Source organism: Pterocles gutturalis, unplaced genomic scaffold (assembly GCF_000699245.1).
Source record: "Pterocles gutturalis isolate BGI_N339 unplaced genomic scaffold, ASM69924v1 scaffold378, whole genome shotgun sequence".
Classification (NCBI taxonomy): Eukaryota; Metazoa; Chordata; class Aves; order Pterocliformes; family Pteroclidae; genus Pterocles; species Pterocles gutturalis.
Genome location: NW_010122685.1, coordinates 21,950 through 47,836, shown reverse-complemented (window position 1 = coordinate 47,836; position 25,887 = coordinate 21,950). Strand labels below are relative to the sequence as shown.

The 25,887-nt window shown below is 38.7% G+C and overlaps 1 protein-coding gene across 1 annotated transcript in view; it reads left to right on the top strand.

Moving 5' to 3' along the window:
* The window catches only part of ROBO2 (roundabout, axon guidance receptor, homolog 2 (Drosophila)), a gene marked incomplete at its 3' end in the record, with an annotated part of 131,725 nt that overhangs the window by 87,383 nt on the left and 18,455 nt on the right, over positions 1-25,887 (top strand). Inside the window, 5 exon segments of the mRNA XM_010077578.1 lie at positions 3,436-3,618; positions 12,979-13,021; positions 14,584-14,711; positions 19,974-20,255; positions 25,192-25,348. Of these exon segments, the coding sequence (XP_010075880.1) occupies positions 3,436-3,618; positions 12,979-13,021; positions 14,584-14,711; positions 19,974-20,255; positions 25,192-25,348 (793 nt within the window).

Genomic DNA, 25,887 nt, shown 5'->3' with positions numbered 1-25,887 from the left:
AAGCAGGACATTGAAAAAATTTATGAAAGACTCAAAGAGAATCAAGAAAAAAAATTTTATGATCACTATTAGTATGCTAAAAAATTTCACTTGGAAAACCAGAAATAAAATTGGAGATAATGGCAATATTGGTTAATGGTATAACTATTATTTCTATTCAACAGTTGGCCTGTTCACTCTTACATTCCATCATTGGCATAATAATATGAGAAACAGCTGCAAACTTTCACAGTAATAGATACAATCGAATCTGATGTGTCTAATTAATTTTTGGTCCAACAAATTAGTTTTGTTCCTCATTACTCTCCAATGGGAGGAAGACATTATATTTCATTATGTTTTTGTCTTCAGGAACAATGGAGCGTTACAGGTCGCACACTCCTCTTGTCTATGTTCTAATTAGTTGAACTGACAGCATTGTTACAGAAACACCTGCAGTATATGAAATAGTACACTGATATCTTGGATTTATTACTTACTATTTATTACTTCTGCTTAAATATTATATAAAGAAATACAAAATTGATGCTGTTTGTTTCCCCCAAACCCCAACATTTATATTAATTTTATCATACATCAGTGGGTAATATCTGTATCCATTTATTTTTCAGTCAACAAATTCACAAGGCATATGTTATTTTGACATTTAAATGAAGGATTACTTTTGCAGTTGCAATTGCTAGGCAATGAAGGGTAAGAGCAAACAACCAGACTGCTAACTTTAGAATATAATTTGGAGTCAGATTGCACCTTCCTCTAGAAGAGACGGAGAGCATAAAGTCCACTGAAAGTTCTCCCCAGGCTCTCTGTAGTTTACTCTCACATCCTGCATTCTCAAAAGATTGGTTTCTGACCTGAGAGAAGAAAATGGGATCTTCAGACTTTTTGCAGGCTGTAGCGAGAAGCAGTTGTTCTTGAGTCCGGGAGTGTCCACTCTCGAAGCTGGTGTCTCTGAACTGCTTCCCTGCCTGCTCTCTTCCAGGGCAGCGTGGCTGCCTCTGAAGCAGTGCAGATGTTACCTATTTCCTCACCATCCTGCTGCTTTTCCTCTCCTCAAAAGGGCACGGAAATTAACTGAAACTTAAAGGCAATTAGAGTAACATCAACTCCCATGCTGATTTCTACTAGCAAATCAATTGGGTGCCTGGAAGAGCATGCCGCAGAGTGCCTCTTTCTATTAGTTCTGATCTCAGCACTTCCTCTTTCAGCACTGGGGTGCAACTATGGATCGGTTCCATGGGCAGAAAAAAGGGAAAAATCCAATAAAGGAGTCAATGCTGCCTCCCTTCTTTTCCTTGTCACAGGTGCTCACTGAGTTTTATTCTTGCTTGCTGTGTCAGGATTGGAAGGCATCAGGCCTTTGGAAGCAGCAAGAGAAAGTGGGAAAGCATGGGAAAGGACAGCTGCAGCTACCAGGCCCCAACGCTAGTAAAGCTTACCAGTATGGCCAGTACGGACTGGTACATGGTACCGGAACGGCCGTACTGCCTTTTTATCCTTTAGCGTTAGTCTGTTAACATGCTTCTGTGGGACCTATTTTGTTTTCAGGAAGCTTGTTGTGTTTCTTGCAGAGAACTACTGAAAGCAAGCCAAGCTCTAGCAGAGTTTCAACAGCCTGTTTGCAAAAGCAGACGGTCATCATTACTAAATATTGACATGATGCTGAAAGAGAGAAAGATTAATAAAATCACCGAGGTCATTAACAGTGTGCTAGCAATGTGATGCAGTGCATTGCATTTCTTCCTGAGTAACTCAGTCCAGCTCTGAAGGCAAGAGAGGCCCTGAAGCTGCCTCTTGGCTGGGGCAATGCTGGGGCAGCACCAGTCCCTACGGTGGAGCTGCCCACTGGGGCAGGGAAGGCATGCTCAGCCCCACAGGCCCTCTGGGAGGAACCTTCAAACGCAACTTGACCTGTGTAATCTCTGGGTCTTCTGCAAGGAGGTGTCCATGGAAGTAAAACTGGAAGAGTCAGACTCCTCACATCTGCTTTAGCCAACAACCTTGTTTGTTTGCTTTAGGCTGAAGCCAGCGTGCTGACAACAGTTTTGCAGCAAGGCATAATGCTACAATACTTCTAGTAATTTCCTCTGAATGACCATTTCAGTGTTTTATTGTCATATTCTACTACCTTTGGTTGTGTGTGATAGACTCTCATAACTGAGAATCATAGTATTTGCGTCTTTTTTTTCTGAGTAGCTACTCTTGCAGCTCTTCAGCATGCATGCAGGCATCTGATAATACTGCATAAACGTTTCAGGGATTGAGATATATAAATGCTTTTACCGGAAATGATGGATAATTCTTTCACCAATTTCAAAGCTGCAGGTGTGGGCAGTTTATATCAAATGTACATATAATCAATATTCATATTTTTTGCAGAAAAATATGTTCCACATCTTCTAATTTTAAAACTAACCATTTTGACAAGAAAAGGTTTAAAATAGAAAAGTGCTGGCCCTAGAACTATTTGCTTTTAGCATTTCCTGAATTTCCATTCACATTTTTTATAAGCATTTGTTTTCAAGCCAGACACCAGGCTTTTCCTTGTTGAAAAGTTCCCCTTAGGGAATGAAGGGGAAAAAACCCAATGGGACCATCTACTGAAATTTAGTTATCTAATGTAATATACACAGTTTGAGTTCATGTATAGTAATTTTTGATGCATGTCACTCTAATTGGTATTCCAAGCCATAACTATTTCTTACAGGTTGATGTTAAGAATTTTTCATGCCTATTCTAGGAGAAAAAGTAGCATCTGTTGCTGTGATTGTTTAGACCTTACAGTTAACTATACGATTTTCTGCTTTGTGTCAAAGTTGGTGCACTTGGGATTTGTATGGATTTATTTCCCCATGAAATAATTGCTGGAAAAGACGTTTTTTCCCCAGTTGAAAACATATATATTTTATTTTTTATTTGAAATTTGGAAACTCTAACACGCAGAAAAAAATCTCAATTTAAGTAAGAATTTTTGATGTGCTGGCAACAATGAGATAAGGAACTGTCCTTTGATGTTGTAGGATACTTTGTATTTGAATTTCTCATTTGGAAAAAAATATTTATTATTTGATTTTTTTTCTATTGGTTTCCTATGATCCATTTTCTCATCATTGTATTCTATCTATTATGTAAAAACAAACCAACAAACATATGTATCATTTAAAAGGTCTCTGGACTGTCATTAGATTACTTGTGAGAGTGGTATAGAGCTATCTTTTCAAATATATTTTTGAAAAATCACAATGGATTATGGATTTACTTTTTAGAAACATTGGTTTTCAGGTGTGCGTCGGTACTCATTAGAGCTCTCCTACTGTGGATAATTCTTTTGAGGTGCATTACTGGTTCTTTTTGATTTTCATTTGCAGTACTTGTTTTTTTTTTTCATATTACAGAATCCATAATAACAATGTTTTTCGAAATTCTTTTGTGCAGGAGGCCGTAACGAAGTTGTCATCACTGAAAATAACAACAGCATAACTGAGCAAATCACTGATGTTGTCAAACAGCCTGCCTTTATCGCTGGCATCGGTGGTGCATGTTGGGTAATTCTGATGGGTTTCAGCATCTGGCTGTACTGGCGCAGAAAGAAGAGGAAGGGGCTCAGTAATTATGCTGGTAAGAACAGTAACTATTTATTACCATCGCATCAGGTTCTGTCATGAAGAGAACAGGTGGTGTTAAACCTACTTTAAAAACTTGTTGAACTTACAGCAAAGGTGACCTCGGTGATTTTTGTATGCTTGTTTTAAATATATGCTGTGAAAATGCTGGTGTATGAGAAGCTTTAAATACATTGCTCGGTACCACATTTCATCATTATCATAAGACAGTCTTTATTTTTACATCTCCAGCATATCTAGCATAAAAAAAGTATGAAGAGGATTAACTCTACCTCTTGCTCCTTACTCAGAAGGCATTCTGTTAGTACTCCGGCTCCATCTGCATGCTCAAATTTGAGTTAGACTAGACCCTTACAAGGAAGGTTAGAAAAAGTGTTTGGTCTTCTGCTTCTTCATTCCCATGCATTTTCATGTTTTTGAAGCCATGTGCATGGGAAGTGGATGGAGGTACTTAATCAGTGACTTCATACCTCTAGCTGGAAGAGAAGACAGTGATGTATTAGACAGAGAAGTGTGGTCAAAATTTACCTATGGCAGAAGCCATAAAAAGTTTTGTCTTGGAAACATTCTAACACCTTAGAATGCCCTCACAGTGTGATCTCTTTTGCACCAAATGTGTTGCTCCAGTTACAAATTAGTTTTTGAAAACTAAATTTGGAAAAATAAATACCTTCGGCAAATTAAAGTATTTTTTTCCGTCCCCAACCTGTTTGTCTTGTGTATTATTCTGTGCTTCAGGATTCTAATGTTTTTTTAGGAAGTAAGGTGAGCTACCATAAAATGGGTCACTCTGAAGCCTAATTTAACAGAAAAAAGCTGTTCTTCAAATGTTAGGGTAGGCTCTCTTGTAGTGCTTATTACCTGATACATTTTAAAAGAGAAAACATTTTCTTTTTTGAGCAAGATTTGCACAGTAGAGCATACAGCATATTTAATGTTAACATTATATCACACTAAAGTTACACTAGTACTCTTCTATTTACAAGTTATCACATGCGAACCTGAGGACACAGGTTTCTGAAGTGGCTGAGGATGTTTCACTACTTGCCAAAAATCAACGTTCGTTCCCTGCTCCCGGACAGACAGTCCTATGGCTCCTCACCTTGGTGTTAGCCATCATCAGTCTCCTCAGTGTCCTGACTGGGCTCACTAAACCAGAAGAAAACTATTCTATGTTGGTTTTCAATCCTACCTGCTGGATTAGTTTTCCACTGGTTTAGTGAAACAAAGCAGCCCAAGAAGGATTCAGACAAGCACCTCAGCCAGTGCAATGGAAGCAGAGGGAGGAGAGACCCTTTCCGTGGCGCTGTTTCTGTGGAACGTCACCTCTCGTCACCACATGGCCTGTATCATTCATAGGTTATGCTTTTTGCTGAGGTGGTTTTTTCCCTTCCTTTAACAGCAGTGACTTTTTCTCTTTGAGAGGTGGAGTGGTGTTAATTGAGAAGCTAATACATATCACGCACACATACACATGTTTATATGAAATATCAGTCTAGATCCCAAGATTTTTCACTTTAACAGATAGCTGTACTGTTACTTCTCTTAGGAAACAGTCCTGTGCATAAACTTGGGACGTAAGCTAAGACTACTCTTTTTTTAAAAAGCAGAATTTTTAGCCCTGTATGTGACTTGGCATGTTGAGGAGGTGGGGGGGGAGATTGAGAGCAGTCTTTTATACCTTAAAATGCTTAGATGTAAATAATTATAACAGTCATTATAAACAGTGTGTCTCCTGCAACTCATTCCTTCTCATGATGTTTGCTGCATTTAAGTGCGAACATTGCATCATGACACAGAATTCCCATTATCAGAATTATTAGAGTGTATGCTTTCAGTAAGGAAAGTTCATAACAGACCATGCTTCAACATTCATCCTAATGTTTACAATTTGGAGAACAGCATGTCCACACAAAAAAGTCTTCCAATGTGACTGTCAAAATTCACTGCTCACCTTTCCAACCATCATTTCTCATTGGCTGCTGGCTGGTTAGTGCTTTAACCCCAACTGTTATGTCCTGCTTATGATGTTCAACCACAGCTTAGTAAACTCCAGAGGAAACTCATGCCCTGCAGTTAGTGCTTGTTATCAGGGTGTGTAACTCATAATGTGTTTGCTTTCTTGTTTTGCAGTTCAGTCCTTCACCTTCACCCCTGCAGGTACTGTCCATTAGTCTGTCTCTTACCTCACCAACACATCATTGCAACTGTTAGCTATCTAAGTATTTATAAACGTGTGAGGTATGCAGAATTAAAGCCAGCTGCAAGGAGAAACACTTCTACTGCCTATTAGTGATAAAAAACGTAGCATTCATTCTCCTAGTGATTCCAGGGGAACATAAAATCTACCACCATTATTGTCTTTGTCTTTATAATTCTGCATACTTCTTACTCATGTAACCCCTTGAAATAATGCAGTTTTGAAAGCAAATTTGCAGGACAAGACACTTGAACTAAGTTAACATAAACAAGTATTAGTCATATATATAACTGAATTTTGATTTTAAAGCTCAAAAAAGTATCTCAAATGTTTTTGAAGCTCTAACTGGAGAAATGGAACTTTCTACCACTTTAGCTGTTAGTTGTGTGTACATTGGCCTTACTGCGGGTGTTCAGATCTTCAAGCAATGAAGTGATTAACCTATGCACCCGTTGCCTTTACATTGCTTTTGAAGTTGAAGCTTTTGGGTTTTTTCTGCCTACCCCATTCAAAGCTGTTATCCTAGCTTATGTATCTTTAATAAACATAGTACACAGTAGACCATTATTGTAAGCGTGATTAAAGATATGTGAAATATAAAGAAAGTGTGGCTGAAACAGCAAGTTGCAAACAGCTTAGTCATCATTTGAATAACCAGTAAACATAGAGTATGCAATTAATAATAATCATTAATACAAATAATTAGCTTCTGCTCTCATACCTAAGCTTGAGATTCAAAAACTCAAAAATAATTATGCCTCGGTGTTACAGTGTAAAAGGCTGGTAAGTCTCAGTATTTTCCATCAAAGTTCTGTAAGGTTTTTTGCATGTAGCTTGGTCTCTCAGTTGCAGTCACCAAAGCTGTTTCTTTTTCTTTCTCCTGTGCTATCCGTGTGATAGAGGCCAGTCTTTCTCCTGCACTGCCGAATCCATCCTCATGCTCAGCTAGCTGCTTCCTCACTCTTGCTTGTCTTCAGCCACAGCTTGAGTGTTTAGCTTAGCAGGGAGAGAGCAGATGGCTATCAAAGCAGATGTGCAAAGGTAGTGGTGTCTGCCCAGGGTCTGTGATATTTCAAGGGAGAAGTGTCTTCATGGAGAAGCTTTGGGGGCCCTGGAATTGCTCCTCTGTCTTCCAGGCATGTTTGTTCAAGTCTGAGTAAGTTAGTGCTGTCCCCTAAACACTTTACTTGCTTTTCTTTGAGACACAGCATAGGATTTTATCCAAAATGAAATAATGCATCTTTGCATTTGGTTCCTATGATTATGCCACTGTCAGCTGTCTGTAACTGTGGTGAGTTTTTTCCAGTCTTTGTAGCTTACATTGGCAGGGCACAGGGTTGTGCTGGAGCCACAGTGACCATGCATGGTTCAGTGTGAAGTTGATCCACATGTGCTGGGCAACAATGATGTGTCAGAGGCACTGCCAAAGATTTGCTTTTTTAAAAATAGTTTTGACAACTCATGGACTTCGTAGAACTATAACAACACATAGTTCAATTGTCTGACCTGTAAACATTTCTGGAGGCACTGGGAGCCTAAGTTATCCAGTAGTTAAGTCCAAAAAAATAATAAATTAAAAAAAAAAAAAGTCCTTTGTAGAAAATAATATAGTCCATGTTTTTATCTTTATGCCCAGATTCCCTAAGAAACATCTCTAGCTCTCTAGTATTTGAGTTTGCCACTGGCCATATCATTTAGATACACATATCTATGTTTGTGGAGGTTTGATTACGCTAACAATTATATGTTGTTCCATTCAAAGTTATGATTCATAAACAGTTTGGTTTCAGATCTAAATATTTAGACAGTAGTATGTAGCTTTCAGAATCTCATCAGAGACAGCTGTCAATAAAGTTGAATTTATCCTAACATACTCAGATTTTAAAAGGTGCACAGTTTTTGTTCAGACATCTGCTTTAAATTCTTCCTTCAGGAAGCTGCAGAATGTGCAGATGTCACTGTGTAATGAAAAGAATTGAACACGTTAGTGGAACATTAATATACTTACTCTATTTCAGACAAAACAGAAACCTATTGTTTCAGTTATTTTTAATGTAAACATGTTTTGTTTTTCTTCAGTTTTGTTTGTGTATGTTTAGAACTTAAAACACTAATAGTTGTTTAAAAGTCTAGATTCTGCAGCTGTATATTTGTTTGCTAAAAGTGTTCTTTCAGGTCATTTTCAGATTGAGTAATTCATTTGGACTACTTGTTATTTGTACTCTGCTATTAGACTCCTAAGAGGTATAATGTCTGTTGTGTGACTAAACTACTGTAACATTCTATGTAGGAGAAGAGCAAACAGCAAATGTCATGCTATCGGTAAAGTTTTGCGCCAGACAAGAGCAAGTGATTGAGTTAAATTCAATAAGCTTTCTGTCTCTGTGAACATTTTCATAAGCACTGAACTGTTGCTCAGATGGTCACAAATAAATGTGACACTGAAATTCGTAGCTCAGTCCCTTTACTTATTTTCAGTTGAACTGATTCCAGTAGTTACTGCACCACAGTCCATACATCACTGTACCTCCACTTCTCTTTTCTCCATCATGACTCACCAGGCTTTGATTCTGGGTAATATCAGTACTGTAAAACATATGATTTTCTACTATATTTGTTAGATTACAACTCCTAAGTAGTAGTGTCATCATCTGCACCTGTACAAGAAGTATACATTTTCAGGACCATGACATACTATCAGCAAAACCAAATCTGGCACAGAGACAGTAAATACAAATGTTATCCCTTTTCAGTCGTCTGTTCGGTGATATAAAGGATGGATTGGTCTTACTTTTGTGAGTTTCTGTAAAAGCTAAAGTACTGCTGCTCTGGGTTTTTTTATATTTTTATGGTTGCCATTTACTCAGATTGCTCAGGTATAAATGCACACTGTGGGTTTTTACATGACACAAGTAAAGATAGCTGGCACAAAAGAGATATCTGACCATTTTATGCACAACAGATGAATTGTTTCATTCCCATATTACAGTGACAGAACAGAATTTGTTTATTTTGCACTGGAAATTGCAATTCTCTTTTCGCATTTTGTTATAAGGACTCGTACAACAAAGGCACAGAATCCATTTGTAGAAATAAGAGAAATTTCATTTACCTGCTTATCTTTCCTGTGCTCTCAAATTTGTTGTGCCAGTACCCACTCACTTGAATACTCAGGTGTTTTCAAGTGCCTAGGCCATCAGTCATGCAAAGAAAGTAAATATTTATTTTAATTTATGAGTAGGTAATCTTATTTAGTGACTAGTACTCCTTGGGATTAAAGATTTCATGAAACTGAGTAAACAAAAACAAACTAAAAATACATAGAAAATTATGGAATGCTACACATTTTACACGCAACTCCTGAAACTGTTAAAGGATGAATTGTTTGACAGAGTAATCCAAAGGCAGACAGAAGATTTGATGGAATTTTTATATGCTGATTATCTGTTCTGAGTTAATGCTTATTAAAAGAGGATTAATCTACATTCATATTTGAGGAACAACTTATCAGAAAAAGGAATGAGACTTGGCTGGCAACATTAAAGTTTTCATTTGTGGTATGAAAATGTGGCCTACTAGAGATAGGCATACAGAAATCTTTCTAAAGCTTTCTTGCCTCAGAATGTCAACTTACTATACATTTGTATTTTTCCAGTTCTAGCAGGCATGAAGATTAAGTTTAACCTTGTCAGATAATATTAGCAAATGGCATGGGTACCTCCTTATGTATTTAATAAAAGCATTTGAAAAGCTCCTTAACATATGCTATTCTTCATACAAACATATACAGTACAGTTTCCTTAAATATTTATGCATTTAAAATACACTTTGGAGTATATTTCTGCATTTTTACAGTCCTTGAAGTATAAGCTGGTGGGGATTCCTTCAAAATCTCTCTATGCAGAGGTTATTTTTTCATCTTCTTTTGAAAACCAATCTCATCCCTGCAGGTCTTCAGCCCTTCTAAGAACATATATCAGATGCAAAGAGTGCTGAAAGAGCTTTTTTGCTTCCTCAGTGATAAAAAGCAAGGGAGATGGGTGGGTCGGTGATAGGGACATCCTTCCCTTCCTCCTCTTACATTGCCCCTTGAAATTGCTCTGCTGCTTTTGAAGTGAAGACAGGATGAATAGTGCCGGCTGTCTGTGTGTTTTATTTTTACAGTGACGTCTACAAGCCTGCATTGCATTAAGTATGCTCCTATTCAGGTGCTTAGACTTGTTTTGTAATTGCAGAAATCAAACAGCAAGCAAAAATGCTGACAAAATGCACGGCAGAAATTATAAACATAGTGCTTGTGTTGGCAGCCTGACCATATCTTGTGTTGTTAGCTGTCTTTCCTTTCAAAATATTGATGCTAAAAGAAAGACATCTTCTCTATCCAGCCTCAGCTCATTTATGGATGGCATTAGAAATATGATTTTTTTTCTGTAACATCCTGATGATGTCTGCACTTCAAGAGGAGTTTTGGTTAGCTTAGTTGATCTTTGGGAGCCTTTTCCACCAAGAATAGTAACTAAAATACTTTCTTGTTTATTTACTCATGGAGATTATAACCATCCATGCATTGGTATACAGGGTGGAGGGTAAACAAGAGAACCTGTATCCCTTCCCAGTTCCATTCACATCACATAAGCCAGTCACAGTCTTCCCCAGGAAAAACAATGTCACTGCAAGACAAATTCTTTTTTTTTTTTTTTTTTAATAAACTAAGCTGAACCTTTCTTCTAAAAACAGTGTTTGTATTGGGAGGATGTAAGTGGAAAAAAAAAAGCAGGAAACAGTTACTGCCACCAGGATACATAGATAGAAGGAAAAAGAGCAAATGCTGTGATGCCTGTCTCTTCTCCTCAAGCTCATATGCCACAGCCCATCTGCAGCAATTACGGCTCTAGAGAAGAGGTTTCAATGTCATGTCTTCTTGATATGTTTCTCACAGCATGCCTTGGAGTTTTTTCCATACCTCACTACATGGAGAGTAAAATGTGTCTGACAAACATTGGTGCAATCTCCTACTAGCTCCCCCATTTCAGGTTTGAATTATAAAGGTACACAAGAGATACAAATATTTTAAAGACCCCAAGTATTGATTCTTTTTTTTCCATATGACACGTGTAGTTAAAATCTCACACACCCATACGTGTTATACAAGTGATGACAATATTATTTTAAAATGATTTCAGGTAGATGATAGTCTAAACAGGAACATCAGTCCCAAGAATTTTTCAGAAGTTATGTTTTACTGGAATTCCCTTAAATCTGTAAACTTTATTTATGAGGAATGTTACCACATGGGCCTTTCTCATTTCCCTTATTTCTTGTCACTTTGTCAAATGCAGAAAGTTGGAGAAATGGAGTATTAAATTTAAAGGGGAGAAGGAGAAAGGAAACAGCATCTAGTGTACTTTTGACCAACATACTTTGAAACAGAGCCAGGCAGCACTCACCTCTTTGCATATTCACACGTGATATCCACAGCACTTCAGATTATTCACTTTTAAGCAACGAGTGATACAGTCATTTGATAGCCTGTTAGAAACAACGTGAATGAAGGCAGCATTGGCTCTAAAATTAATTAGCCACAATGTTTTACTATGTCTTGTTTTTCAAAGCAGGCTTTTATTTAATACTTGCCATAGTTCTATTTTTATTTTCTTTTCATTAATTGGTTTGATTACATCCTTTCAAAATTCAGCTATTAACCATTTTGATGTGACATATGACTGCAGTGATTTTCTGATATTGATATTAGTCTGTTCTGCAGTGAAGGGTAATTAATCACTCTACCTAAGCACTCTTCTAGCAGGGCTTCCAGAGGGGCCAGTTTTGTTCCCTTTGCTGCATGTAGACTGTGAAATTATCCTAGGAGTTAATAAAGAGACAGGGATTCTATAAGGTATCAGAAGTGTTTTCCCAGTGGATATACGTCATTGCTAATTTTTTTTAATGATCATGGCATTTCTATTGAGCGAGTATAGTAATTTTGTCCGATTAGAATGGTGTATAATAGTAAACCTGATCTTGAATTTGTGGAGTTTGGACTAATATTTGGAAAATCTTGCAAATACTTGAGGAGCTGTAATTTCATTATGGGAATGTCTGTATTACAAAGGTAAATAGTATTTCCAACCTGGGGCCTATTTTAAATTGAGCTGGCCACAGACTCTTCCATTCCTCTCTGAAATTCGAACCCTTGTCTTGTTGGGGGCCTGTAAGGATGCAGGTGTCCAGGACATCGGTATGATTTAATAGTCTTCCTTATCTATGCCTGACAATAAATAATGGGATATTGCCACTGAGAACCAGAGTAGTCTGTTGGCCTTGATTCAAAATGTTTGCCAGTGCTTCACAAAGGAGCATTAAATGTAGTCAATTAGCTTCTCACCAATAAGGTGGGTTTACCCTTATTGCCCTGAAATGTAATCTTCTTAATAAGATAGATAAGGGATAGGCTGATTTTTGTCAAACTCCCATGAATGGAGCCATAAAAACAGTTGTCTCCCTCAAACGCATGCCATGGGCATCTCCCATGGCAAGACTTGGAAACATGTTTTCTTCACAGTGATACTGGTGTGTATGCATTTATGTGTGGGTGCTGGTTCTTATACTGTACTTTTAATGGAACAGTGCAGCTGTATGCTTTTTTTTCACCCCTCCAGCTCTAATAGAGCTGCCACCTCTTTGCGTTTGTCCTGGGAAATGGCATATTTGTGTGGTGACATTATATTACTGCATTAGGACATGATGTTATTAACTCACTGGTGCAATGTCATTATGTACTGAAGCAAAAGCATGCCAAGAAAACAATTTCATCACATGGCACAGTCTTGCAACGCAAAGTCATATGAAGGGGCCTGTGGTAAATTCAGGCCTTTTGCCAAGGCGGCTGGTTTGCCATGCAAGCTACAGAGCAAACTGATGTTAATCAGTATCCTGCAGTGAAATCCTAAACAAACTGTAACCCTTATGTGTTTGATCCTTTTCTTATAATTTCTGTACTTGATTATGTGATGATGCCAAGAGGCCTCCAATCTCGGACACTGAGCAGTTTGAATTGTTACTTTTAATTATTACTAATTGATTTTTCCCTGTCTTATATGTGTGTGCGTGTGTGTGTGTATGTTTGTTTGTTTTGTTTTTCCAACCAAAACACAGTCACTTTCCAAAGAGGAGATGGAGGACTAATGAGCAATGGAAGGTATGTTTCTTTGTATAAAGAGCTTTCCATCATATTTATTTTTAAAATTATGAATTTGAAAAACACTATAGGTGATGCACTTGGGTAAAAACGGATCATTGGGAAGACTGACAATGCAGGGAGGAGTTAAGTAGCTTACCAAAAGGTTTAATGACCTATCTGTTGTGCACTTTGGAGGAATCAAGCCCAGATGTTTCATATCTCCCAGATGCCCTGGAAGAAATGAGTACTAAATATCACAAGGAATGTGTTCATTTGTTACCAAGATGTTTATTGCATTAATTAGACATTAGCAAATGAAGTTGCTGTTGTTTAAGACTCCTTATTGGCTCCCCCTAAATTGCTGTGAGTGAACAATTACACTTAATCGATCACAAAATAAATGATTCATGGATGATGAATAGGCTGTAGATTGGTAGGACGGGATTCCCCAACTTTGGCTACTCAATTGAAATTGATAAAAGCTGATAACAGGCCCATATATCCTCATCTGTTTTCCCTTTGCCAATATGGAGATTGTAATTAGGCCCTGGTAATAACTTCCAATCTCCCGTTTAATCAATATTTTAGCAAAAAGAGATTAGGCCTAATGAGAGTGAGTAGATGTGGCAAGAAAGCGACTGGGTCTTCTTATTGCTGTTTCCATAGAAACCGATGTTTCTCTTAGGGATTGTGCCAGGCGGGGGTCTATAACGTACAATGATTGGAGATGTTGCTCCAACTTCATAACCTAGAAAAGCTGCAGAACTGTGGATGTGTTTTTGTTTTCATTTGGGGGAAGGAAGTGTCTGCAGGAAATTATTTTTTTTCCCTGTTAAATACGAATACAAACAATCCATCTACCTTGCTAAATTTCTGGCTGTTCATCCTGGCGTGAGAGAAACATGGTGCCTTATGGCCTGAGTGTACTTTCTCTTTCAACTTGTTAGCTGTTTAATACTGCTCTCAAAGGTGGGAATTACAGGGATATAAAAGCCAGGCAGTAGGGGTAGATAAAGATAGCTGTGGACTTTCCATTAATCCTACTCAAACCTGTTTGCCTCTAAGCCATCCAAGAGTGCTCAAAGAAAGAGTTACCAGTCTGTAGATGACAGGCATGCATTTAGGATGCAAGGGAAGGAAGAAATAGTATCCCAAAGTCCTGGAAATGGCTGATATGGAGCAATCAGTTTGAGTGATGGCCCCCTTGAGGTGGTAATTTATCATGCAGCCCTGGTGTAGGATTCTGTGATGGTGCTGCCTAACCTCTGTTTCATATAGACAACGGAGTTCATTTGGATTCTGGCAGAATCGCGACGAATGCCTAGTCCCACTTCTACTGACAAAGTTGATTTGTATATATCCTTAATTAACTGCTCAAGGTCTTTAAATCATCAAAGGCTGCACAATTTTAATTTGAAATAAATTAAAGTCTCCTGAACTGTTTGTTACCTACGGTGTTAGGAGAACAGTGATGTGACCTCTTCATTCACTAACAGTCTCACAGATATTTTATTTTTGTAAATAGATGGAGGTATAGATATATATTTGTACATTTATCCTTTTTTCTTATTCCGCTTCAGTCGACCAGGTCTATTAAATGCAAGTGACCCCAGTTATCCTTGGCTTGCAGACTCTTGGCCTGCCACAAGTCTGCCAGTAAACAACAGCACTAGTGGACCCAATGATCTTGGCAATTTTGGTCGTGGAGGTAGGTTTCATTTTATTAAGTCACCATATAGTATACAATAGGCTTCTGTTAGTTAATAACCATGATAAACAGTGTGGAATATTTGTCTCATTATAGTTCCTTCTATGTTTGACTCAAGATTTGATTTAAAATTTACTTCAGAATGTCACCCCACAGTGGTGAGACAGGGTCTGCTCATCATCTCACGGGAAAGGCATTTGTTGCTCAGACTTGTTCCCTTTTGTGTGAAGATGAGCAATCTGCTGTGCAGGGCAGTGTAGCCTGGGATAGAGGATGTCTGTAAGAACGGAGAACTCAGGAGACGCAGGAAGAGTGTTCCTTCAGCAGAAGAAGGACAGAAGCACATTTTTGCTGTCACCTTATTGCTGAGGGACTGCTCTCAGTCTCAACCATAATCCGTGAAGAAGGTCTACAGAAACTTTCGTTCTTATTGGAGGAAGGAATACATAAAAGGGAACTGTTTGGATTTTTTACTGTTTTATTTACATTTTGAATTGAGGGAGGCCCTTTGGGGCGATAAGGTAATGATTATTGTGGTGAATCTTTAGGAGGGTTATTTTCTTTCCAACATTTTACTCAAATGGGATTTTCAAGATGTATGATTGGGATTTTTAGAAGTCATAGTAGTATTCACATATCTCTCTTACTTCCTTGGTTTCGGTGATGTTATAACACAGTTAGTTCTGCATAGTGGTGTTCAGAACAAGATTTCCTAATGTTAATGAGTATATAAATATTTGTTAAGATGTAAATAAGTTAAACAAAAATCAAGACAACTTTATATATCAAAAATACATTAAAATACAAAAAAAAAAACCCTATAAAGCCATCAAACTTATAAATGTGAAAAGATTTCAATTTTGATCTGTACCAGAATCTGCTTCTGAAAACTATCCCTCACTTTGGTGTACATTCCAATGCAAAACTTCTTGCCTGTGGTTTGACTACTGTGACTTCAAATTACAGCAAAACACTAGATTTATTTTCCATATAAAAATGTTGGAAAGCTCTTGCCTTGCAAAAATATTATAAAGTAAGCAAAAATTTTTGATAATATTTACCAGGCAGCTGAATATCTGACAGCTTCTTTCTTGTAAATATCTTGAAAATAAAACCCTTCAGTACTTTTCCATCTTTTCATAAACTTACATAATACAGAAAAATTACCGTTTTCTTTTGGCATTTGGCTCTATATGACTGAAATTGGAAGCATGTTTTAAAGCTTTTGGCTTCAATGTGGATGAGGCATAGGTCCAAATTTGTCCAAGAGATGCAACAGTTATATTTGGAATTTAAGCAGCTTAATTCCACCCATGATCTTTACAGTTGAGCTCACACTTTTATTCTGGCTATTTTGGGAGCACTTATCCCTATCTGTTTCAACAGTTGAGTTGAAATATACTTTTGCATTAAAGATGGATTAGAAGTCAAATGTCTTTTAACATCATTTGCTGGATGGTCGCACTCAAAGAGTTGTAGTCAATGGCTTGATGTCCAAGTGGAGACCAGTGATGAGTGGCGTTCCACAGGGGTCTGTATTGGAACTGATGTTGTTTAACATCTTTGTCAGAAACATGGACAATGGCATTGTATGCACCCTCAGGATGTTTGCCAATGACACCAAGCTGTGTGGTGCAGTCGACACACTGGAGGGAAGGGATGCCATCCAGAGGGACCTTGTCAGGCTTGAGAGGGCCTGTGCAAACCTCATGAAATTTAGCAAGGCCAAGTGCAAGGGCCTGCACGTGGGTCGAGGAAATCCCAAGCACAAATACAGGCTGGGAGGAGAATGGATTGAGAGCAGCCCTGAAGAGAAGGACTTGGGGGTACTGGTTGATGAGAAGCTGAACATGACCCAGCGATGTGTGCTTACAGCCCAGAGAGCCAAGCATATCCTGGGCTGCATCTCAAAAGAAGTGTGACCAGCAGGTCGAGGGAGGTGATTCTCCCCCTCTACTCCACTCTTGTGAGACCCCACATTGAGTACCATGTCCAGCTCTGGAGTCCTCAGCACAGGAAAGACATGGACCTGTTGGAGAAAGTCCAGAGGAGGGCCATGAAGATGGTCAGAGGGGGATGGAGCACCTCCCATATAAGGACAGGCTGAGAGAGTTGGGGTTGTTCAGCCTGGAGAAGAGAAGGCTCCAGGGTGACCTTCTAGCAGCCTTCCAGTACTTCAAGGGGGCCTACAGGAGAGATGGGGAGGCACTCTTTGTCAGGGAGTGGAGTAATAGGACGAGGGGCAATGGGTTTAAGCCAAAACAAGGTAGATTTAGGTGGGCTATTAGGAAGAAATGTTTTACTGTGAGGGTGGTGAGATACTGGAAGAGGTTGCCCAAAGAAGTTGTAGATGCCCCATACCAGGAGGTGTTCAAGGCCAGGTTGGGTGAGGATTTAAGCAAACTGGTCTAGTGGAAGGTGTCCCTCCCCATAGCAGAGGTTTTGGAAGTAGATGATCTGTAAGGTCCCTTCTGACCCAAACCATTCTATGGTTTTGTGATTCTATGAATTAACCGTATAGATAGAACTTGGACTTTCTCTACTGGTAAAAAGGTCTGTGATAATATAAAAATTCAGTGAGAATTTTGATAACAGTAGGGTGGCAATCAGTCACTCTGGAAACTCAGAAGCTGAGACAGGCATTTCTAACATTGCCTTTAAGATTGAAATCAACATGGTGTCCTAGGTAGGCATTTGAGAGCAAGGCTGTGAGTGGGAAGCACAGGTTAGGTTTGGAGTCACGTAAGTCCGCAAAGTACTACTGTGACTCCTGAGGCAGCAAGAAAAAGCTTCCCTCGAAAAGTACTTCAGAACTATTTGATTTATCTCAAGAGTTGGAAAACAAGTTGGATTTTGGGAGAGTTTTTGCGAAAGCATCCAGTGGGAAATGTGGGTTAATCTTTGCTCTGAAATGTGCAGTGGGTTTTTTTGCTATGACAACTTGGTGGGAAAATCACACTTGATTTTTACTAGGTGATTATGGCACTTTGTAAAATGGCACTTTAATAGCTCTTTGAGTGCTTAATGTATATATCTCATTGAGGTCAAAAAAGTAGTCTGTGGTTGTACTGAAAATTCCCAGAATGTCTGGAGAACCTCAGCTTATTAGTAAGAAAGACTAAAAATTCTTGGCTGGTGGGAAGCTATGCAGCTTCCCTTTCAAGTGTGGGCAAATGTATAGTTCTCCATTTCAAAATTACTATATTGAGATAATACGTCTTCAGTTGCCAGAAACATGCTCTGAAAGATGCTTGTATGTCTGAGTACTTCAGATGAGCATTTTGCTATTTTTTACTTCCGTCAGTCTGCAAAGCCAACAGAGACAGGTTGAGCTGGGCTTGCTTAATTTTGTACATCAACAACAGGATTTATTTACTAAACTTCATTCGGTTATATTTTGATGAAACCAATTGTAGAAAGGAAGAATCTTCATATCTTGGATCAAATAAAATAAAGATAGGACTGCACTTGACTCTCACATTTCATGCTGTATTTGCACGGAACTGCTTTTATGATTATGTACTGCCCATAGAAAGCACATTGGATACATGCAGATAGATAGTAATAAGTTAATTTTTGAAATATGACCTGTAGTTTGCATTAATTATTATTTTTTTGGCACTTACAGTGTATCTGCAGCTATAAGTTAATATGATTAAGGCATTTCAAATACTTGATTGTGTTTGTTGCTGTTGTGTGCAAAACCAGATCATGTTGATGGGCTCAAATTTAATCTCTGTTTCTGCAGTCTCTCTACTGAGCAGTTGTTATTGTTGTATTTATTGCTAATATTATTTTGTTGCCCTGAAACTGCACTTGTTATTAGGGTCCATATTAAAATGTTCACTGTTGCACACACTTATGAAGTAGAAAATAGTTCTGTGGTCTAAGTGTTTAGTCCAGGAAAAAAAAATAAAACAAGAAGTGGGAGGATGCCATGACATCATATCTCATTGATGGAAAAATCTTGAGACAATGAGAGAGCAAGTGTATTCCCTGAGGTTGCACAAAACCCATATCTGAGTCTGGAACCAAGCCTAAACTCTTTTCTAAGTGCAAGAATCATCTTTTCTCTTTGAGGCTTAAGGCATATGAAAACATCTGTGATACCTAGAATGGAATCTGAACATCCTCACTATAGGAGTATGCATTATCTCAAGTATGATCAAAAAGTTGGGATCTGTGTCTGCCATCTGGCTATATAAAGCAAATGGCATATAAATGATGCCTTTTTCTAACAAGTAGATTCCAGAATGGATTCAACTTTTCAGGGTCTAAATAAATTGTAAAAGTAGTATGATTTGGAATATTGACCTCTGAGAGAGCAGAAAGAGGGTTATCTGCCAAGCTGTGGTTCTCCTTGGGACATCATGCCAGTCATCATTAGATTCTTCACACTTCAGTAGTCTCAGCTCCTAAATCTAATGTTCCACCAGCAAAGGTCACTAGAATGTTCAGTGAGGAGAGGGACTGCCAATCTAACTGATTAAAGGTACAAATTGCAGTGTGTGATGGGATTCAAAGAAAAGTCAACAGATAAATATGCTGTACTATTTTTCAGGTAAATTTACTGGACTATTTGAACAAGTTGTTCTCCTTTATCAACACTGCTTTGCCATTTTAAGAGACTGATCACTTAAATCCCTTCAGAATAACATATTTTCTTTCATATATCAGGAACTACTTGGTTTTTGTAAGGTTTTTCTTTTGATGAAGAGGGGAAATCTACTAGCTAATGACGAAAAGAAAATTAGATAAGCTGATGCATAAAACTTCAAGTAAGTCAAGGTTATGCCCTTATAAAATTACTTTGAAATCTCTGCATGCTTTTAAGAGTTTTGCTACATATTTGCTGGGAAAGTTTCCTCTGTGATTTGTAGATTCACTCTTTTCATCATTTCCCTGAAGCCCAGACAGTTTCATTGGTTCTGACATAGAGTGAACAATTGAAAACATTCTTCAGTAGAGAAATATTCCAAACTTCACTTTCACAGTTGAAGGTATGAAAAAAAAAAAAAAAAGAAAAAAAAAAAAAAAAAGATGGTTTTAGGCAGTGAGACGTGAAGGACAAGTGGTAGGCCTGTCACAGATGCTGATAGCTTGGCGATGGTTGTACATCATCTTCCCTTCATTGGCTCATGGACCTGTCTCAGCTGAAATGCAAACGTGCAAAGTGACACATTTATTTTTCATCTTAAACCTTGATACTTCCAGGCTTCCTGTGCATCAATTATTTGTTTCGTTCCCCTATGTTCACCACAGATGTGCTGCCACCAGTGCCAGGGCAAGGAGATAAAACCGCTACTATGCTTTCTGATGGAGCTATTTACAGCAGCATTGATTTCACCACAAAAACTAGTTACAACAGTTCCAGCCAAATAACACAAGCCACGCCGTATGCCACCACCCAGATACTGCATTCCAACAGCATCCATGAGTTGGCTGTCGACTTACCTGATCCTCAGTGGAAAAGCTCAATTCAGCAAAAAAATGATCTGATGGGATTCGGTTACTCTCTCCCAGACCAAGGGAAAGGCAACAATGGTAATTACAACTCTTATTTCCAAAGCCTGTGGCTTTATACCCTATCATCAGTGCATGAAGTAGAAAAATCTTTTTAGTGCGTGAGACACGGTTCATATTTACTGTAACTAATGCTTGAATACCTTGCATGTGTGCTGAACCTCACACAATCACAAAATATGTTGTTGTGTGCTTTTGATCCTCGTCATCCTGTGCTAATCACCAAGCCATCTGCCTTCCATTAGGCTAGTGTAGGTATACATTTAAAAAAAAAAAAATTAAAACTTGCTGTCCTACCACATCTGCTGTTGACTTGCTAACTGCATGTGTTGCTTGTGCTTGTGCTGTCAACTAATCACACAATGCCACTGTGACCTTTGCCCTTTAACCCTTAGCCTTGCTTTACATCCCCGACTACCGCGTGGCTGAGGGATTGGCTAATAGATTGCCACACAACCAGTCACAGGATTTCAGCACCACCAGCTCCCACAACAGCTCCGAAAGGAGTGGCAGCCTCTCAGGCGGAAGGGGGGGGCAGCCTCTCAGGTTGGTTCCACCGCTGTGGGTGGGTGAGGGACAGAGGGGTGTTGGCGAGCAGCTCTCCAGGGAAGCAGAAAACCTCCCTGCTGCACTTTATTGATAGGTATGAGGGTGCCTGCCCACGGGAACTCAGCAAACAGCATCATGTTGGCCACTAGGGGGAAAAAAAAAAAAAAAAAAAAAACAAACAAACAAAAAAAAAAAAACAACACAAAACCAAAAATGTCTCTTGCAAAACCTCTTTGGAGATAACTGGAGAATTCTACCAACCGTAGTGCCCAGCATTTGTCGGCACAATTGCAAACCTTGCCTTGTCACATCCTTTTCCTGACAGCACAGTTCACAGAGTGAATTTTCCATGTCAATCCTCAGTTTATAGGTCTCCCCACACTGAACTTTATGAGGAGATTAAGATTTTTGTTGAGTTGTTAACAGATTCCCTGCTCCCAGGAGCTGTTTCTAAATGCTGTTTTTCAGTGAAGCAGCTCAGAAATAAATGTAGAGCCCTGTGAGATGACTGGGGTTTCAAAAATTGTGCCAAGTCTGCATACAAACAGAATGTAAATTTTATGTGTGTGCTGCATGTTATATTGGAAACATGACACATTTTCATTGGATGAAAATGATTGTAGTACATATGGTTGTGTATTATATATAAACACACCTTTTTTCTTGATTTCTTTAATTTTGCTTACTTATTGCTTATGTTATGTATAACCATGTCATTTTTTTCAAGACAAAAACTGGAAAGGCAGCAATTAAAATGAAAGTCTGCTATTTCACTTAACCAAAATATGAGGAAGCTGAAGGGACTTAAATTTCAAATGTATACTATATCCGTAGCCTTTTGAATTTCCACTATAAGTTGGAGCAATCATAACAGTGACAGATCAACCCTAGAAATAGCTTCTTTATGTCAATTTAAATGACTGTTCCAATTGAATGTTGAGATTAGGAGTCTATAATCATTGGCCCATAACTCAAATAGCCAAATGTGTTTGCAAGTCTTGTGTTCTCATGGGGAGTATTAGCTGATTTGAGTGAGATAGAAGAATAGGCTTATGGCATTGACAGAAGGGTATCTGGAAGCTAAGTTCACTTTAAGAAAGGTTCTTGTTCCTTGTGTGTGAGGTGTGTTGGCAAGTAGCTTAGGAAATCAGCTTGCTCCCCTGGCTGCATGAAAATGCAGAAATCGATATGCTGAGGGACATATGTGCCAGTTATCAGAGGGCAGTATCACACTTTAGATGTGTTGACAGCTATGGCTGCCTAACAAATTTCTCAGAAAACATAAAGTTTCTTTGGAAAAAGACAGTTGATCAAAAACTGGACTTTGAACAAATATTTCAAGAGAAACATCTGTAGTGTTTCTCAGTTTGAAGTAAAATTTCTGAGGAAAAAGAGAAACTTCAGGTTAGACAGTTGTTCTATGGCCACGGCACTCCTGTTGTGATCAAAGCAGCTCACATCTGGATGCCCCAATTCTCAGTCGAGTGTCAGACTATTGGACTGCAGAGTCAGTGTTTTGCTCTCCCTTGCCCACTAATTATGTCTTTAATATAGGCTAATTATGTCTTTAATACATGAGAAACTGGGGGAGACCTTCAAATAGTCCTATAATTAGGGCATCACTGTAGTCAGATCAGTCAGCTTTGATCACCTAATCCCCATCAGGGCGAGCAGGGACTTGTTCTCTCACTTCCTTGGTTAGTACTTTAAGTACTACTTATTATTCTGGCTAAGTTTCTCTGTCTCTCAAATGAATATCATGAGAAATCAAATCCCACTGTGGAATGGAAAATAGCTAAAACCTCAACTGCTTTGTGAGGCAGGGAAATTTTGTGGCCGTAGTTTTCACAGCTCCCAGCTTATGTCAGTGCTATGATCACCAGCCTGATTGGCAAATTCTTTTTCCAGGACCTGATTCATCTGGAGATTTAAACAATATAATTGAATTTGAGTGTGAGGAGACATTGAAACATCAAGCATCATTGCTGTGGGGAAGCAAGGCCCCCATGCAACAGTTTTCAAACACAAATCGGGCATTATGTATTAGGTGTCTGTTCCACTAGTCTGGCAGTGGAGTAACTGTGGCCATGGGGACAGAAGAGTAATCTCCTGCCCGACTGTGCAGTGTAGTTTTTCCTACCAGTAATGACCCTGGAGTTCCTTTCTTTTATTTCTTAATCTAAACAGTTCCTCAGCTCTCTGTTTCACTCTCTCAAATAACTCTGTTATCTTTGACTTTTCTCTCCAAAAAACCCCAATTTGATTGACTCCAAAGTAGCACCCCATACCTTAATTTTATGAGTCTCCCAAGATTTCCAAGATGCTACACCTTAAAAATCTCTGTCTCCACCTCAACTAATCTCTAAGCTGAAGATCTTCTTTGCATTTCTCTTCTCTGAGTACTCCTAGTTTAAATTTCCCCGCAACACACGCGCGTGCACACACACACACACACACACGCTCTCTTATGCATGTGCTTTCCTCCCAAAGCAACCCCTCCTGCCTTAGCTCTTACTCCTGCTGACTCTTCAAAAATTCCCCTGCATCCCAAAATTTTGAATAAATGGACTTCCTTTGTACTGTTCTGCGACCCTATTTCTAACTCTGCTTCCCACCATACCTGTGCTTTGAAAGCTTCATTTTCCTTCCAGAAGTTTCGTGTATTTGTTCCTCCATTGCCACCATCACTGGGTTTCTTTTCTGCTGATCAAAGTGTTCATTCCCTTTTCAAGAAAGCCTCCCTCGCTGACAGGCTACAAAAGGAGGGAAGAGCCTGTCTTGGATCCTAATAGATGGAATATCAGCTCATTTCCCACATAGTGAATGTCAGGATCTTGGCTGGACTTACTATAAGTACCTCAAGACAAGGAAGGAATAGCTCCGGTCTGGAATTGAGTTGTGGAAAGCAAAGTCTCTTTTGTGACATGCTAGCAGCCCAGCTGGTTAGAAACCTTGCAGGACTTGTTGACTGTCTCTAGCAGCCACAACAGGAGGTGAAAACAGAAGTCTTGGCTACTTCTGAATCACAGAATCACTTTGTTTCCTCCCTCTCTATTAGTTCCTATTTTGGTCCAGCTGATATCTGTAGATAACAGAAGAAAGCTACTGTCTCAGACTAAAAGTCCCGTGACATGCTTGTCTCTATTGCTAGAATTCCAGCTCCTTCTGGGTGTCTCTATGCCTAAAGTTAAAGGCATGTCAAAGAGGGTGGTGCCTGTCAGTGCACACCATGCCATCCTGCCTTACAAGTCAGTTGTGGCTTTTTTGATTTATTGCTGTTGAGAACTTTTTACATGTGTGTTTTTGGCTGGTCCTTATGAATCAGCAAGAGACGTCAGTGGGTAAAATGGATTAGACTGTGCTTTCTGCAACAGGCAAGGGATGAGTGACTGCCAGCTGGGTACCCCACTGTAAAACCATATGACAAACCATTTTTTCACCCAACAATCCAGAGAGTTTGAAAGCCACAACAGAATGCAAATAAATAGATGGGTCTCCAAGCAGTCAAGGGGTGCGAAATCTTGTGCCATTCTTCCTCTTAATTAATTCTTGATGAGAAAAAGGTGTCAGGGCAAAATAAAAGAAGCAAAACAGTGAGAGAAGAGCTTTTTCTCTAAGATCACTTTCCCACAAATGGAAATGTCTCAACCTGAGTAGTGGGTACAAGGATGATAAGAAAAGAGAAGTCTTAAGCAAAATGCATTGCTCACCTCAGTTTTCCTAGCCTCCTCCATTAGAGATGTACATCAGAAATAGAACCTCTTTTCTGTAGTGGCACAAGATATTTAAATCCTGTGAAACAGACAGTCCTAAAACATTGCATTTGACTTCCTGATGTTTTAAAAAATGTAACTTAGTAAATTCCTACCAGCAAAACCCTGTTTCTTTTTGTTTTGACAACTTGCACTTGTCATTCTGGCTGAAAGATATTGAGTCTAATGACAATTTTTTTAGATTGTGTCCTTAACCTCTGTGTTTTCCACAGAAAGAGATTATGCAAAACAGGGTTATAAGCACATTGGATTCTGACATTTGAAATAAGTTGCTATGGTCGATTTTTATCTAACAGTAAATTCAAGAAGTCATAAAGCAGAAATGAATAAATCAGTAAATACCTTTCTGATACAGCAAAATGTATTTCCTTGGTTGTGCACTACAATGTGCAAATGTATGGAGTTTTAAAAAGAAGTGATTTTCAGCAATTATTCAGAATATTTTTCCATTCTATTATTATTTATAACCTTGTAACAGCATTAGCACGTTGATGCTGATTCTGCTGAGATATAAATACGTCTTCCTTTTTGGGGCATGCCATCTGGAATCAGAATTCTTTCAAAGAAATGTAAATAGCTAGCTTCTTTGCCTACATTATATCTCTAACATTTTATTTTTCTTTTTGGATTTGCAGGTGGAAAAGGAGGAAAAAAGAAGAAAAACAAAAATACTGCCAAGCCCCAGAAAAATAATGGTTCAAACTGGGCCAGTGTTCCCCTCCCACCTCCTCCCGTGCAGCCACTTCCAGGCACAGAGCTGGAGCACTATGGGGTGGATCAGCAAGAAGCAGGGTAATTTTTTTCTCTTTCTTTTGAATAAAAATCTTTGTTTGGCAGAGATGAGGCTTTTTTTTTTTTTTTTTTTTTGGTTTTGTGAAGTGCCAATATTGTTCTTCTTAGTTTAAAAAAAGAAAAGAGAGAGAGAGCCCCTTATCCTACAGACTTACTCAAGGCTATGGAGGAAGAATGTTTGAATAACTTCTCTTGATAGTGACTGAAGATGGAAATAAAAGTGACCTTGCTTCATCATCATGTAGGGCTTCTCTGCTTACCCATGCTGAGAAATATCTCGCTTCACAGGTATCTTAGTTGAATTCTGTTGGGACTTCTTGCAGATGATGGGACTCAGAGTGAGTAAGGATGACATAATCTGACTCCTCGTATGTTTTCACTGCTTTGATGTTTAAAAATATTAGAGCCAACAGAACAAAACCCCCCACACACTGAAATGGATTAATTTTAGAAGATCAGCCAGTGGATCAACCACATCTTCTCATTGGCTTTTAGAAGAAATTTCACAGTTGAGGAAGGCATGCTATTTATAGGCCTCT